Below are 16,578 nucleotides of genomic sequence, written 5' to 3'. Positions count from 1 at the left end.
AAAATTTAAAAATAACAAAAAAAAGTTATAAAAATATTTTTTAAAATAAAACTTTAAATATTAAAAAAAAAAATAAAAAAATTTAAAAAAAAAAAAAAATAAAAAATTAAAGATAAAGTTTAAATATATATTAAAAAACATAAATAAAAAAGAAATAAAAAAAAAATAATAAAAAAAAAAAATTAAAAATAAAAAGAAAAATATTAAATTTAAAAAAAAATTAAAAATAAATAAAAAATAAATTAAAAAAATTAAAAAAAAAAAATAAATTAAAAAAATTAAAAAAAAATAAATTAAAAAAATTAAACATTTAAATAAATTAATAAAATTAAAAAATTTAATAAATAACTTAAAAGTTATAAAAAAATGAAAAATAAATAAAAAAAATTAAAAAAAAAATATATTAATTTTTTTTTTTAATATATTATTTTTTTTTTATTTAAATTAAATAAAAAAATATATAATTAAATTTAATTAAAAAAGATAATATTAAATTAAAAAAAATAAAAAATATTTAAATAAATTAATCAAATTAAAAAATTTAATAAATAACTTAAAAAATTATAAAAAAAATAAAAAATAAATAAAAAAATTTAACAAAAAAATTAAATCAATTTTTTTTTAATTTAAGACAAATTTAAAGTTTAAAAATAATTAATATTATACCCACTTACAGATATATGTAAATCCATTGTTTATAATCATTTCATAGTGCAAACTTTTTAAATTTATTAGCGGCATAAGTTAGCGTATGAATGTGTAAAAAATAATATAGCCAACTACAATAATTCAATTTCTCAAGCACAGCTTATTACTTCAAACACATTACTTGGGACATTTGGAAAAAAACACACACACAAACAAAAATCAAAACATCAAGTCCTTGAACGCGTCATCATCGTCATCCATAAATAATTCATCGATATTCTCCAATTCCTTGCTCAAATCCAACTTCTGCGCTGCATCGCCTACACCGCCAGCGACTGGTTGTGGTTTGATGTGCGCAGCGCTAGCCGCAGCGCTTGATTCAGGTGGATCAATCTTTTTCAACGGCGAAAAGTAGCTTTCAATTTTATGTGACTATAAAAAATATAATATTTAAATACTTTATAAGTATATATAAAAAAAAAAACAGTATAATCACCCCTGTAGGCGCTGCGGTGTGCGTGGCATCCTGCAAGTTCTCACAGAATAGACCAGCACGGTTCAAAACATCCTGCTTGTTTTTCAACATGTTCCATATGGCATCATCAGCTGTTTTCGGCGCCATTAAGTAACGGCATATGATCGCTTTATTTTGGCCGATGCGATGTGCGCGACTCTCCGCCTGCGCTAAGGTCTACAGGATAATAAAGCAATGCAAATGTAATTTTAGTTTATTTTTTTTTTTTGTGTTTGTTTAGCATACACTTGGATTCCAGTCCAATTCGGCGAAAATAATCATTTCGGCCGCAGTTAGCGTGATGCCTGCATTACAGGCGCGCAATGAGAGCACAGCAACTTGGCACGACGATTTCGTTTGAAATTTTTCTATATATTCCTGTAAGGTAAAAATTTCGTATAAGCAAAAATGTAATATTTTTAAAAATCTTTTAAAGGAAATTTACCCCGCGCGCCTCATTTTTGGTAGAGCCATCAATGCGTATAAAGTTCACATTTAATTTGCACAAGCAATCGCTTATGGCGTCGAGCATGACGCGATGATGTGCAAACACAATGAATTTTATTTTGTCTTTCACCAAGTTCTTCAAGTAAGCGCTAGAAATGCACAAGTGTTAAAATTCTCAAATATTTTTACTTGCTTTCTTGTGTTAATTACCACACAGCACGCGCTTTGACCTCAGCCGTCGTTGAATAGAACCTTAGAAGTATATCTTCGCGTTCACGTCCTTTGCTTGTGGAGAAATCTCTGCTAAGCGTTTCCAAGTTTTGCTTCGATTCCGTATTGGTTGCCAAAAGCGCTGGGTCTAGCAACACGGTTTCGCTGCAAAATCAAAATAACAAATTAAAATTAAATGTCCTATTGAATATTAACAAAATTTTCAAATTTTCACATTGATTACCGATTCTTTTCGGCCAATTGTGGCAGCACTGCCTCTTTTGTGCGTCTTATCATGAATTTTTCTTTCAGCACAACATTTAGCTCTTCCAGATTCGACTGACCAGTCGCATCCCAGCCAAAATGCGTTTGCTTGCCATCACAGTAACGAGTAGCTATTGGAAGAGCACGTATAACAATTAGGAAAATTTCTATTTTCTACAAAATCCAAAATTGCATACTATATTCCTTAAAAGTCATAAATTTGCGATCGATGAGATGAATTTGTGTGAATAATTCTAGGGGCCGCGATAGGGCCGGTGTGCCCGAAAGCAATATCACATGTCGCGCTTTTTGTGTTAAACGTTCCGCAGCCATGGCGCATTTAGTTTTGGCATTTTTCAAAGTGTGCGATTCATCGAATATTACAAAACCGAATTTATGCTCCAATAACCTATCAACATGCTTATCCATCATATTGTAACTGGTGATAAGAACTTTTGCATCATGGAAATATTGCTGATTATTTAGCAGCGTTTGTATGTAGTGGACATGTATACTGGGTAGCAGTTCGCGTACGTGATTGACCCAGGACTCTCTATGAGTGGAAAATTTATAATGGACCGATAATTATAATAAAGCAAATTTTACCGAACGGAAGCAGTTGTACAAATTAACAGAGGCCAGGATTCCTTGTAAAAGTCTGCTACAGCAAGCGCTTGATACGTTTTGCCAAGACCCATTTCATCACAGATCATAAGACGACCGTGATGTGCAATAGCAAAACTGTAAAAAAATAATAAAACTACAAACTCTTTCGCGTAACTCGTGAAATACTAACCAAACTCCTTCTTGCTGGAAAGGCAATAGTTTCTGTGCTAATTTTGGTTCGATTGAGGATAAGCAGGAGTGTTCGATTTCCACAGGCGGTGTGCGACACACTGAAATAACACTCTTCGGTATTGTGCCAATGCTTACGTCTGGCTTCATACCGCCAACGCGTTCTTGCAATAGCTCATAATCTTGTAGTCCAAAACTCCAAGTACATTTTAAGTTATCTGTAATAAGAGTAAAATATATTAAACAATAATATAGCAATACCTTAATTGCAAACAAACCATATGATCTTGACGGTATAGTTTTAAAAACATCAATAAGTTTGGCATGGAAACATGAAGGCTGGGCCACAAAACGTGTATTACTGATCATATATACCTTACAGCTAACTTGGACAACGAAAACAGGTGCTAGATTTTGTGATTCGCATTGCTGGCAGTTTGAGTTGCAGCAGCATTTTGCTTGTTGTGAAATGGGCTTCGTGGGTAAGGTTGTGCTGAATTGCGTGCATTATTTACATACTTTCCAATGTTACTACGCTTTAAGTCATTTAGAAAATTTATGGCTGCAGCGGAGGGCTTAGCGCTCGAATTTTGCTGTAGTTTTGCATTTGTATCACTTTGTGTTTGTGTGTGATTTTGCTGCTTAAAAAAGCTATTGGTTGATATGGCACCTGTAGCTGTGCGTTGCTGTTGCACTGGAGATGTTATTTTTGTTGCAGTTGATGAAGCGTTAGCCAAACGTTGCTTTTTAGCTGCTAACTTCTCTAATGCAATACGACGCTTTTCTGCAACTTCAGCTGCGGTACAAACAGACATTCTGATCCAATTGTTTATTTCTTTCCGATAATCAGAACATAAATAAAAAGATTAAAGAGTGAGAAAAATACAAATGATGAGCGCGAATAAACTTGTTGGAGTATTCAAATTACAGCTGTTTCAGCGTAACATCTCTGTTTCGAACACGCTGAAATAACAAATGCCTTGACGAGATATTTTTCATAGATAATACATTGGTAATCAAATATATATAAATATTTTTATAATTTATCAAATATTAAAGAATTTCTGAAAAACACTATTGAAGTATGGTTTTTCAAGCAAATAGAATATATCTCCAATTAAAAAGTTTATAGTTCTCTATTCATATTTCAATGTACATCCCTGTTGATGGGCTGTTGACTTTAAGTACAAATTAGAGAGTTTCAGAATCAATTTTTCCAATCTGTCTTGCTGAAACTGACTCATTCCCAGAATTTGTTACCAGACTTTCTAACAGTACAATACTAATATATCCATAATTTATAATATATAGCATTATATATTTTAAGAATGCAGTAGTATTCTTAATTCATTTCAGTTGTATCACCCTTTCTAGCGTCAGCTGTTTTTTGATGTGTATGCATAATCAAAATAAAAAGAAAGAAAAAAATAACAAGATTAAGAATACGCATTTAATACCATGAAGTTATTGTGAAAATCTTAAAAATATTGCTCTAAAACAAGAAACATACTAAATTCTTGTTTTTCGTGTGCTGGCGAACACGGAACCTCAAAATGTGCAGCGTAGAAGGAGAGGAGAATCATTTGGCCTCAATGGCCTTAGCAGTATCCTATAGCAGTACAAAGGTGTCATTCTTCGATATAAGTTGGCAGGATGTGCTGATACCTATGGTAGCGGATTTTCTTACACTCAAGGATCTATTTAACTTGCGTTGCTGTTCGAAAACTGCCAAACGCTTCGCCGAAGCTGCATTTGAACGGCGCAAAGACATTAACTTGGCCGGAAATAATAGCCACAATGTTGAGTTAGCATTCGCCGTGCTGGGAAAATGCTGTCGTCGTGTAGAGAACTTGCACCTAGCACGTTGCCATTGGTTAACAGATGAATACTTATTGCCGTTATTAGCTGAAAACAGACGCTTACGCGTAGTCAACTTGAATGAATGCGTGAATATTACGCCACTAGCCTTGCAGCCCATCATTATAGAATGCAAGGAGTTGCGCATTTTGAAACTCTCTAAATGCCAGTGGTTAACAACAGGCGCGGTAGATGCGCTGACTTTACACCATAGTAATTTGGTGGAATTCGACATTTCATATTGTACAGCAATTGGAGAGCGTTGTTTAATAATATTTTTTAGGAAGTTAAACAAACTAAATGTATTATCTTTAGCCAATACACCCAGCGTGACGGACCAGGTGTTAATACAGATTGCCAACTACTGCCGCAGTTTGGAGCATATTAATTTGGTGGGATGCGCTGCCATTTCCGATTATGGCATACAGTAAGTATTGCGTGTTTTAGTTGCAACATTCGCAAAAAGTTACATTGTTGTCCTTCCAGTAACTCTACCCTATAAGATTTTAGAGACGCGTGCATTATATATTTCAACCTTCTCTTTTTTTTGTCTAATTACAGTGCAATCGCAACGTATTGCACTCAGCTACGTTCACTACTCGTGCAACGTTGTCCGCGTGTAACGGAGCGTTCTTTAGCACCGCTACGCAAACGCGCGCACATCGATCGACAAAGTCAATTAGACATGTATCTGAACGATTTCTATCCCAGTGATTTTCTTATTTATTAAGCTTACAAAAGCAAAAGCAATTACTAAGACAACTAAGACAGCGGAGTTTATTTCTGCTCTGCTTTTCGTTTATTTGCAGCGCTCTAACAACAACGTGTCAGCAACTCCAATCGTTGATGGTGCATCGATGTCCGAATGTGACTGAGCGAGTATTGGCGCCTCTACGTGGTCGTCTCTTCATTGATCGACCGCAACTGGGCTATAACATACCGGCATTGCAGGGGCATATTAATTGCCTTTACTTGCAGGTTTAACCTAAATGATAAATTTATTACTAAATTAATTATATATAAATGTGGGTGATTCTCTTTACAAAACAATTTAAGCTAGCTTTAATTGTATTAGTTTATTTACAATACCGATCAATATAATTAAATACTATTAAAAAAATAGTTGTGCTTATGTTTTAATTCACAATAGTTTCTCGTACACTCACGATATGATTGGACTATTTGACTTAAAAAATTATGTACACTTTTTTTAAAGCTGAGAATTTCATATTGATAGTTAAGGCAGGATATGCAAGCCGTGAAATTGCATAAAAATTATTGCAGGGTAAAAAAAACGAGCAGTCACAATAGAATGGAATATGCATATGATAATAAAAGGTATGCAAAATATATAACTCTTTTTGTTAAAAATTAACTGCAAAATATTTCGGCACGAATAGTCAAATGTCCAATCATTGCTCACTTTGTATAAAAATCATTCCCGCTTAATGTATAGTTTTTTGTAAAAGAAATGCTCCTTATTGTGCTTCTATAAGCGGCGAGGTAACGGACGTTGAATTTTCATCTCTGTTAAGTTTTGACGACGCTGACTTGTTGTTGCTAACAAATCGATCATCTGTACTCTCCACTTGCCACTGTGCATGTAATTGTTGCAGACGATTGTAAGCGCGCATTGATATATTCAAACTGGGCATAACTGCTGATAGACCAGGCTCATTCATGAACGAAAGCCCACACAGACCGAAATATGTATGAAAAGGATCTGTTGTGGATTGTGGCCATTTCGAAAAACCACCGACAATGCTGTCTTGTGTCTCCATAATGTAAGCACGATTCTCTTCGTAATCTATTAACTCAAAGGCACCCAATATGCGCAGCGCTGCACCTATCCAAAAAGAATAGCATGTGTCTACTGCTTTATTTGGACGACCTTGGAAACCATTTACCTGTAATTTTTTTCATATTATAATATAGCAACATCTGTATATATGTATCTAAGCAAAAAAAAACGTTACCTGTCTGAAAATCAACCAGCGTTTTATGTTTTCTATCGTTGTTACATCCAATCGATGTAATTGGCCGCTCAGCTCAAGCGCAGCCAAAGCACAAAATGTAGTACCACCGTGCGCTTCACCCTCTAAATACTGGCTGAAGCCGTTATCATAACGCTGCAAAAGGTGCATAAATGTTAAGAGTAAATTCGCCTCCTTGACACCAATAATTTACTTACTATACAGCTGGTTATGAACTCAAACATTTTCTCCTTATCTACATCGCCCCAATAGTCGAGCATGTGACATATGGCAGCGGCACAAAAAACGAAGCGCATGTCGTTTTCACTGCCGTCGACGCAAGCGCTGAAACTACCATCTGGACGCTGTACCGCGGCGACACCTGAAAAACAGTATATTTATATGATGCTTTATTGAAATTAGTTGTGTGTGTATGAGAACCTACCATCGACAATGCTTTTTCGGTCTATGCGGCTCAAATCATCACCAAGAGTAGCTAATATGCCAATACCGGTATATGTCATCGCAAGGTGCCCCCACTGATAGTTTCTGGCATTGGCCTGCAATTGCTCGTCATCGGAAATGATATTCACGCAACGTGAACCCTGAAATGACGAATTTGAAATTATTTCAATTTAAAAAAGATAAAATAATTATATTTATGTTAATTTCTTTGATGATTGCTGTTGACAATTTTTGCAACACAATTAATTGATTGAAATCCGATGTTTAACAAACTGTTTTTACTGGATTGATAAGAAATATGATTACGGTAAAGGAAAGATAAGAAAAGCACACTTTTGGTTTCTTTTCTACAATTCCCATAAGTAATTACAAACATACTTGTGATTGTTGTAAATTTTAATTATAAGTTAAAATATATACAAAATGTATTTGCGTAATCTCTAAACAAATTATGACGGTTGACCTGATATTAAATTTAAATCCAAGCAAACTTAAAAGATATAACCTAAATAAATTAGGAACTGTGTCCGTTGTTGTTAGAAAAATGCTATGTAAACAAAGCACAGCGCTGTTAGCACAAAACAATGATTAAACCACACGTACCTATAGATAACGTGCTGCTAGGAAATATGTATGTACATACAAATTTATGTACATTTGCAAACACGCTCACCTGCCAGTCACTTTTGATTAATGACTATGCGCAATAATAATATATTTACGTGTTTACCTGAAAGCCGCTGCAATTTTGCTGTTTTTCCGGATTTGAAGTCACAAGGCCACCGTAAATCCATTCAATGACATCCTTTTGCATTTCTTTTGTCAGTAGTGGTAGCGAATTAAGTACATCCAATCCGCACACTGCGAAGAATGCAATGGTGCCTCTGGTGGAGTCATGTGAAGCCAGACGAGCTGGTAATAAATTCAAAAATCTAACGAAAAATTTTGCATGTTTTTTTAACAGAGCCGGTTCCTGCTTAACTCCCTCTATATTCAATGCATCGTGGGACATTTTCTTTCACTTATTATCGCTAAATAGTTATTGGAACGTGTTGTAATTAAATACTGGTTTACTGCTTGCTTTGCTGTAAATATTTCCACTGAAATACGTGCTCTTATGTACGTTATTTATGTGTTTATGACTAATATCAAGTCAGCATAAGCGTAAATTTATTATTCATTTATTGATAATCGCTTGCCGACGAGCAATGAGTAGTAATCTTCTAAAACCAACGAACATTTATAGTTTCTGTTTTCTTTCACGAATTCCACTTTACTTGCACTTCGGTTGCTCATGAATAAGAAAATAAATTAACTTTTTGGTTTATATGCTTTTTATAGCTATTCTGTGTCGTTTTATATTTGTTTATAATTTTCTTGTTGACTAGTCGGTAAAAAATGCACATATAAAATTATCAATTCGTTTTACTGTGGAGAATGGAGCGAATTGTGCTATGCAATGAAGAACAGCTGATCACTACAGAGTTGCATTTTGAGAAAACAATGAGTAATGAAAAATAAATACATGAAAAATGTTGCTAAATTAGCTGATAACTTTTGGAAAATGCTCATTGAATATATAAATTTATTTATATAATAAATGCTACTAAATTTTCCGATTACTTTTGAAGCAATGCTCTTTGAGTATATAAACTTGTGAATTTATTAATTTTATATAAATATTTCAATGAATATTACAAAAATCAAATACTTCTTACACTGCGAAAAAATTTTGTTTTCAGCAATTTTTATTATTGCTTCGCTTTCGAACGCATCAAGTAAAGTGTCAGTGGTCAGCTGTTTTATAACATTCCCCTGAATTACATTCACGCATTTCCCATTACGTTTTGGTTGATTTTATAATAATAAGTTCAGAAAAGATGAGGCTAACGCAATTTTTGGCCACTAAATTAAAAAACTTCTCAAATTTTCCAAAGGAATACATTGAGAGAAGCAAAAAGCAGGTGAGTTTGTGTAATGTCATAGATGTGGCTAAACAGCATAATTACAATTCTTATAAATAATTTGTCTTATCCCTTATGCTATTTATACATTTTAAAGGTCTATTGGAAAACACCATCTGGTCTGCCAAATTACACACAACGCACGGTAGAACGTAAGCGTTTTCGATATACAACGAATCGGCCATGGACAGGGCAGTTCAGACAGCAAAATATGCCCGGCACTATACGCAAAAAGGTCTTTCTGAATCCAGTGGGTAAGTAAAATTTAGAGTTCGAATGAGTTGATGCAAATAGTTGCTTAACTATTCCTTTTTTTTTATAGATGAATGGGGTTTCTTTCGTGGTGATCGTGTTGAAGTGCTTGTCGGCAAAGATAAGGGTAAACAAGGAATTGTTACACAGGTTATACCAGAACGCAATTGGGTGATGGTGGAAGGTCTAAACTGGCATTATCGCACAGTGGGTGCTGAAGAAGGTTTTCCAGGCATATTAATCAAATCTGAATCGCCTTTAGATGTGTGTTTTTTTTTGAAATATTACGTTCGTAATCATAACATTATATATTTATTATTAGATTACTAAAGATGTGCGATTAGTCGATCCCTCGGATTTGCAAGGCACAGAATTCGAATGGCGTTTCACTGAAGAGGGTGAGAAGGTACGTGTATCCGCGCGTACTGGCCGCCTTATACCCATACCAGAAACGAACAATCAAACACACGATTATAAAACGCCGGGCGCATATATTGAACGCGAAAAGGATACAGCGGGTATTAAATCAGACGCTTGAAGTAACTGAAATGCATTTTAAAAATTCTGTTTTTTTGTTGTGTTTTTATAGCCGCTGTTGTATCCGAAATAACTTTCCAACCTAAATTGTCCACATTTGAAATGGATATTATGGAAGAGATGGGCATTGAGGAAGAGCGTACACCAAAGAAGACCTACTGGTATTAAGTTTAACTACGTTTTTTAAGCAATGCTTTTATTTGTCATCAAATAAAAACTATAAATATATGTTATGAAAAAGAGTTCTTACAACTACTGAAACAGGCTGCTCTGGGCAAGCGTTTATTGCCATTTTCGAGCATGCGGATGCTATTATTTTCGAGCAGCGGTGAAAATTTCTTCGCGATGATCCCTTAAAGTCTTAGCCAAATGACGCACCGTTTCCTCGGCTTTATCGAAATCTTGCCGCAAAGTTTTGTTGAACATTTCGTACAACCACATCGAGGCCTTGGACGTATTACTCTCAAAGGAGGTGAATACTTTACTTGTATGCTGATATCTGTGGCGAAAATATATGAATTATTGATGATTTCATTAAATTCAATTTATGTCTTTGGTCACCTTGCCAGATTCGCTATATCTGTAATCATGTAGGTGTTGCAATGCTTAACTGCCAGCAGTTGGCGATTGCTTATGTGCTTGATTTCCACATGTGGCAGCGCCAATTGCGCACACTCCACCGATATCAAAGAGGCCTGCAGTGCCGAACGGCATTCCAAAGCAAGTTGAATTTTGTGTTTCGGCTCACTTTAATGCAAAAGTGAAAATTACATTTAAATTTCACCTTTTAAAAGAAATCTTACATTGCTTTAGCTAACTGTTGCCACTGCTCCAAAGCCTGTGTGGCCGAAGTGGCGCTGGTGCGCAACAAAGTACCGCATATACGCCATTGCTCCAAGGCGCTGCCCAATTTATCGCGCACATCACGCGCCGCCTCCAGCTGCGAGTCAAGGCTCTCCTCCAGTCGTGTCATGTACGTGCCGCCACTGATAAAGGCTGAAAGGCGTATAAAGCACGTTGCAACTGTTGTATTATAACTTTTTTTAAACAGCTTACCTATAATGCCGTCGTGATGCACATATAGTTCATTTAATTCGTTGTAGCTTTCCGTTAACGTTTTCAGTCGCACCTTAGTGTGTTCCAGTATTTCGGTATAGTAACGGATGGACGTTAGATAAAGCGCAGATTCACTGAGGCTCGCAAAGAAGTCCTCATGTGTGGAAGCCTTATTTACATCGCCAACAACACCCAAGTTTATGGCCAGCTGGCAAAATATATACTAGGTAATTAATTTTTGAAATGTTTACATTACTATTTCATTTTTTTTCTCTATATTTTTGTTAGAACATTTAATAATTTGTTCTAAGTCATGAAAGTCATCTCATTTGTCTAGCCATGCATGTAAATATTTTCCCATAAAACACTTTTACGCATAGTATTTAGTAATATATCCCCTTTACTCCTCCTAAAGTAAACTAAACTTATACCTATAATTTCTTAAAGTGTCCAAGTACGTTAATCACTGTTGACATTTAGTTGCAATAAACAGGTTTGACAGTGCGTATGAGTAACGAAGTACAAATCTGACAATACCGTGCGAAATATAACCAACAACATTAAGTTCTATGTATATCACGACTATGAAATCAGTTTTTGTATTCGAGAATACACAATTTATCTCGGAAGCCTAAAACTGAACGGATAGAGCACTTGAAGTCCTGTAACTTCTCCACCGGAGTAAGCTTTGGACTACTGTGAAGGCATTGTCTAATCAGAGGAGACATGAAGCCCGAATTGAAAATCAATCAATGGCCATGTCAGCATAATGAACTCTGAGACAATATATTTTTTGCTCGCTAGTGTTGATTTGATTGTACTCCATAAATGTTAATAATTAGCCCCATCGTTAGGACAACAACAACAGCAAAAAGTAAACCGATTTTCGAGAAATTACCTAATATTACATTTCATGGACAAGTAATTCCAAACAAGCAAAGATAACAACAACTAACGCCTACAATTAATCAAATTACTACAGGAAGGAAGTACGAACGCGCTCCAAATGAGCCGCCACTTTGCACGTGTACACATGCCAAGCCGCAGGGGGTTAAACTACGAGGTGGCTGAAGCTCGTTTAGCCACACGAGAACATACTTAAATATACATATATTGATGTTTTTTCGTGATTATGTCTGTATATACACGCGCTAATTCAACTACAGAGGAATTACAAGGAGGCGTGCTTAAAAAGCGGTGAAAGGCTTTATGAGCTTTTAGGGGTTTGTTTAATAAAGGTCTGAATGGAAAAGTATTTAGTGGCTTAAATACTGTTCTGTCAAAGAAGAAGTTCTTTTCATGACGTTGTCTTGGCACGCTGAATACTTGTGCTCCGAGTTGCCGAGCTTACCGTTCAACAATATCATCGGGAAAGTTTGGGTATGAAGAGGGTCAATGCAAGACTCGTACTCATCTGAATCTTTTGTTAAAACGACGTCGAATTGAGCTGGCAAAAGAGGTACTTGACAACGTAGGTGAGAACCCGACATTCATCAAACGCATCGTTACTGGTGACGGCACGTGAAACTGCCCAACAATCTGGCGGATGGCGTTCCAAAACTGTAAAATCTGCTTCGGCGAACGCGTTATAAGAAGCCCTTAAAAGTCATTCGCTGAAGGTCATCATAGCCGATACTTATGACAAGAACTAAGGCATGATTGTATTGGCTCAAAAGGAGTCCATTCGAACTAATGCTTAACTTTATTCTAAATCTCTCTCTTCATTCCTTCCGAAGAAAGGAGTTCAAGTTTCATATTGACTAAGAAATCAAAGAAAAGAGGACAACTCCGATTTTGCTAAAAGAACTTTTTGGAATAGTAGTTGCCATCCCGACTACGAATGTATAACCTTATTCTAAATCTCTCTCATCATTCCTTTCGACGAAAGAACTTCAATTTCAGACATACACAAAAACCCTACCGAAGTACTTTAGTACTACAGTACCGGTTCGTTAACCCCCCTGAATATATAATTTTGTGTTTTAAGTGACAGTTTGGTATTTGTGTTTACAACTCACATTAGCCAAATCTTGGGTGGGTGTATTGGCCACAATGCTGTTATTAGCTTGTCGTGCCGCACCGCCTACGCCATTTGTTGTGGCGCCATTTCCGCGTAGTAATGTGCCTCTGTTTACCTTTGATGTTGCTGTTGTGGCTGCAGTAACGCTCAGCGGTTGCAAGGGCGGTTGATGTATGGGCGGCGGTGTTGTTGCATCGATCTCATTCAACGTCAATATTTCACTATTCATTTGCTGTGTGTATTGGTGTTGTGACGGTTGCTGTTGTTGTTGCTGCTGCTGTTGCAACGCGCCGTTATTTTGCGGGTTCAAGGCCATATCTACGGTGTCAACACCGAGCAAAGAATCGCGTTGCGACTGCAAGTGCTCCACCCAAGCTTCGGCGGTGGCCATACGCGGACCCGGACAAGTGGCTTCCAGCTTGCTGATGCGTTCATCCAAACGCACAAATTCCTCGATGACGGCAGCGGGATCCTATATGCGGAATGAGAGGGAAAAATCTGCATTTTTCGAAAACTTTAGATTGCCACGCGCTCGATATTTACCATGTCGCCCTGCTGCCAACGCTCCAAGCTCTGTATGGGCTCTTCAATTACGCTGTTCGTGTCCATCGATGAACCACATCCCATCATTTGTGCGACGATATTATGGAAAAATGCATATTTGCACTTAAGGCTTGTCACAAGTAAACATTAGAAAATACGATTTTTGAACTAAAAATTTGCAATTCCTTTTAGTTTTTATTTAAGTAAAGTCTCTAAATTAATTGCTGCTCATAAATTTGTATATGTGTTTGTGTATATATGGCTGCATGCACTGTTTTCTATTTTTTATATTCTTTATCTAATTTTCCATCTTTGCCATTAGTGCATTTTACGGTTTTCCACACGCTATTCCGCCGTTGTTCGATTCACTTGTCACTCGCGACAGCGTCAATTTCTGAATGAAATTCATTTGCATGCTTGGTTACTGGTTCACCCACCAAATGTTGAATAGTGCGTTGAGCCTTTGTCCAATCCATCAATGTTTCCATTTTTTTCTATTTACCTACATTTGTAAAAACAAGAAAACAAATGTATGTGCAGCTGGTTGACATACAGATATGAAAATAAATACAAACTATTTATCCTGGTTGAAATTTTCCCATATTCCGCTCAATAAGCTCGGCAGGAAAATTAAGTGTAGGCACCACTTAGTTTAGGTTAGGTATTCGTGAGATCACGAATAATCCCACTTAGAGTGCTAGAGATGCTTGTCCGTTGTGATACCCAGAACTCCTAAGTACGGATCTAAGTATTTAAAAGACCTTCGTATATCTAGGGTAGCCAGGTCTTTCTAACGGAGTGGAGGTATTTCTCTTCCTCTACTTCTCTCGGCGGGTATTCGCCGTTGCCAATGCAGAAAGCACCATAAATCTTCCGCAGAACCTTTCTCGCGAAAACTCGTAACACCGACTCATCAGATGTTGTCATCGTGCCTCTGCACCATATAACAGGACGGGAATAATGAGTGACTTGTAGATTTTGGTATTTGTTTGTCGAGATAGTACTTTATTTCTCAATTGCCTACTCAGTGCGAAGAAGCCCCTGTTGTCAAGAGATATTCTGCGTTGGATTTCGAGGCTTACGTTGTTGTTGGTGTTAATGCTGGTTCCAAGATAGACGAAATTATTTACGACTTCGAAAATATGACTGTCAACAGTGACGTGGGTGCCTAGTCGTGAGTGCGACGACTGTTTGTTTGATGACAGGAGATATTTCGTTTTGCTCTCGTTCACCATCAGACCCATTTGCTCCGCTTCCTTATCCAGTCTGGAGAAGAAAAGAACGGTGCTGTTGTTGAGGCTAATGATATCAATGTCATCGGCGTACGCCAACAGCTGTGCACTCATTCGAGGCTGTTTTCCTCTTTTCATTGCTATTGGTTTTAACTTGGCGGGTCCCAAACCCAGCGCACAACGCTGGGTAGGGGATGTTTTGCCTTCTCACTTTGGCTCGCCTTCAAAGGGATGTTCTTCGGCTACCCAGAGGACTCAGAGGAGGATACTTGGTCGAAGATCGGAAGTCGTGAGCTGTTTGAGCCATATGTAAAGGAATCGTTTCTGGCCACTCCCAAGTGAATGGCGCTCAGCGAAGTTTTCTCACTGAACTTCTACAGATGGCACCATCCCCATCCTACCCCCTTATATATTCTGAAAATTTAAGGAAGAAGAAAATATTTCCTACAGGGTATTATAAGATGACTGCTCGGTTGCCTGCAGTGCTATGAGTACAGTAGAAGTAGAATTCCAAGAAAAGGTGAAAAAATACATATGATGCTTTACCGTTACATAGCTTCAAATAGACTAACAAGAGTTTTTGATGTAGTAGTGTTATGTAGTTACGATGGTTTCCAAACATGAACTTGGTGTTGGTCGGCCAGTTGGTATGGCAGCTATAGCAATATTGGTCGGATATGAATTATTTCTTCAGAGATTGTACCGTTGTTTCGGGAAATAATCCATGCTAAATTTTGTGTACATACATTTTCAAGTAATAAAGGGTTTCCATACGGGGACTTGCTTTTGATCGATTAGTTTGAATGGCGGCTATACGCTACAGTGATCCGATATCGGTGGTTCCAAAAAATAAGCAGAATCTTGTGATTAGAAAGATGCTTGCAAAATTTCAGATCGATTTCTCAAGAACTTAGGGACTAGTTTCCGTATTTATAGACAGGTAGTCGGACAGGCAAGTTATCGACTCAGCTCATCACGCTAATGATTTATATATGTATATAGAATAGAGGGTTTCCGACGTTTCCTCCCTGCGTGACAAACTTAGTATATGTTCTTCAGGTTATAAAAATCGAAAAAAGCTCGTTTATCCTGGAACGCAACTTCCATGACATTAGTTAAACTGTCGCCACGCTCAGAAGTTCAAGTGTGTTCATTCCATTTTGTGACGAGTCCTTTTAAAAGTTGGCAAGTGCAAGTAGAACTTATATGCATATACTATATATACATACATACATATGTACTCGAACATAGTTTAAAATTCATATTTATTATTGTTTTTATTTTATATACATTTATTGCTTACTGTAATCCCACAAGTTGTCAAATAGTTTGAAGAATTCAAGTAACTCTTGCCATAAATACCAATTTATGCTTAGATACTTGTGTAAAGGATCCTTGAAAGCTTTTCATTGAGATCATGACCAAGAAATGTAAAAATAACAGTATTTTATTATTGATATGTATATCTAAAGGTATGCTTAAGATTTGAGATGATTTTTGCGTATTGGCAAGTTATTAGGTTTGAAATCGCTCTCGGTGGGTCGATGCGTTGATGTATAGTTTAAGACATCAAGGTTCAAAAATAGGTTTCTGGTGTGCGATAGATTTTGGCGTAAAAAATTAGAGTTCAGTATTGTATATCATATTGCGTAGATGTAAGATAATCAATTACCTCTGCATTTTTGCTTTTACCCATTCAAAAACTATCAAACTTCTTGAACAAAAATTCTTGGAGTAATAACCTAGTAAGGATAGATCTTAGTCTTCAATAGTGATAAGGATCGATTGATGAACAATACAA

At 36.4% G+C, this 16,578-nt stretch overlaps 5 protein-coding genes across 7 annotated transcripts; 2 read left to right on the top strand and 3 right to left on the bottom strand.

The window, feature by feature from the left end:
* Nucleotides 1-704: 704 nt before the first annotated feature.
* LOC126753833 (SWI/SNF-related matrix-associated actin-dependent regulator of chromatin subfamily A-like protein 1) lies at nucleotides 705-3,785 on the bottom strand. The gene is given in 11 exon segments (XM_050465553.1): nucleotides 705-1,080; nucleotides 1,145-1,339; nucleotides 1,409-1,540; nucleotides 1,608-1,758; nucleotides 1,820-1,984; nucleotides 2,064-2,214; nucleotides 2,281-2,636; nucleotides 2,690-2,824; nucleotides 2,880-3,096; nucleotides 3,157-3,297; nucleotides 3,300-3,785. Coding segments are annotated over 11 exon segments (2,250 nt in total). The 5' UTR covers nucleotides 3,694-3,785; the 3' UTR covers nucleotides 705-867.
* Nucleotides 3,786-4,253: 468 nt separating this feature from the next.
* On the top strand, nucleotides 4,254-5,857 carry LOC126753858 (F-box/LRR-repeat protein 15). 2 transcript variants are annotated; one of them, XM_050465596.1, is made up of 2 exons: nucleotides 4,254-5,162; nucleotides 5,297-5,695. In XM_050465596.1, the coding sequence occupies exons 1-2, from the start codon at nucleotides 4,432-4,434 to the stop codon at nucleotides 5,463-5,465; spliced, it is 900 nt and encodes a 299-aa protein (XP_050321553.1). In that variant the 5' UTR covers nucleotides 4,254-4,431; the 3' UTR covers nucleotides 5,466-5,695. The 2 variants fall into 2 exon arrangements, with proteins under 2 accessions (XP_050321553.1, XP_050321552.1); XM_050465595.1 differs by having other exon boundaries at nucleotides 4,259-5,162; nucleotides 5,545-5,857.
* Nucleotides 5,769-8,623, bottom strand: LOC126753852 (geranylgeranyl transferase type-1 subunit beta). The gene is made up of 5 exons (XM_050465581.1): nucleotides 7,904-8,623; nucleotides 7,154-7,313; nucleotides 6,927-7,090; nucleotides 6,712-6,864; nucleotides 5,769-6,642 (listed from the first exon to the last, which is right to left on the bottom strand). The coding sequence occupies exons 1-5, from the start codon at nucleotides 8,183-8,185 to the stop codon at nucleotides 6,214-6,216; spliced, it is 1,188 nt and encodes a 395-aa protein (XP_050321538.1). The 5' UTR covers nucleotides 8,186-8,623; the 3' UTR covers nucleotides 5,769-6,213.
* A 356-nt stretch (nucleotides 8,624-8,979) lies between these two features.
* LOC126753863 (probable 39S ribosomal protein L24, mitochondrial) lies at nucleotides 8,980-10,166 on the top strand. Its single transcript, XM_050465600.1, has 5 exons — nucleotides 8,980-9,137; nucleotides 9,235-9,391; nucleotides 9,460-9,653; nucleotides 9,712-9,907; nucleotides 9,979-10,166. Exons 1-5 carry the CDS (start codon nucleotides 9,054-9,056, stop codon nucleotides 10,092-10,094), a joined length of 747 nt encoding a protein of 248 aa, XP_050321557.1. The 5' UTR covers nucleotides 8,980-9,053; the 3' UTR covers nucleotides 10,095-10,166.
* LOC126753845 (uncharacterized) lies at nucleotides 10,102-14,047 on the bottom strand. 2 transcript variants are annotated; one of them, XM_050465567.1, is made up of 6 exons: nucleotides 13,546-14,047; nucleotides 13,001-13,474; nucleotides 10,983-11,205; nucleotides 10,730-10,922; nucleotides 10,488-10,673; nucleotides 10,102-10,425 (listed from the first exon to the last, which is right to left on the bottom strand). In XM_050465567.1, exons 1-6 carry the CDS (start codon nucleotides 13,630-13,632, stop codon nucleotides 10,239-10,241), a joined length of 1,350 nt encoding a protein of 449 aa, XP_050321524.1. In that variant the 5' UTR covers nucleotides 13,633-14,047; the 3' UTR covers nucleotides 10,102-10,238. The 2 variants fall into 2 exon arrangements, with proteins under 2 accessions (XP_050321524.1, XP_050321525.1); XM_050465568.1 differs by having other exon boundaries at nucleotides 10,983-11,190; nucleotides 13,546-14,046.
* Between the last annotated feature and the right edge of the window lie 2,531 nt (nucleotides 14,048-16,578).

The sequence above is a fragment of the Bactrocera neohumeralis genome, chromosome 3 (assembly GCF_024586455.1).
Source record: "Bactrocera neohumeralis isolate Rockhampton chromosome 3, APGP_CSIRO_Bneo_wtdbg2-racon-allhic-juicebox.fasta_v2, whole genome shotgun sequence".
In the NCBI taxonomy this organism is placed as follows: domain Eukaryota; kingdom Metazoa; phylum Arthropoda; class Insecta; order Diptera; family Tephritidae; genus Bactrocera; species Bactrocera neohumeralis.
The sequence above is the reverse complement of the archived record's forward strand: the minus strand, read 5'-3'. Positions and strand labels throughout refer to the sequence as shown.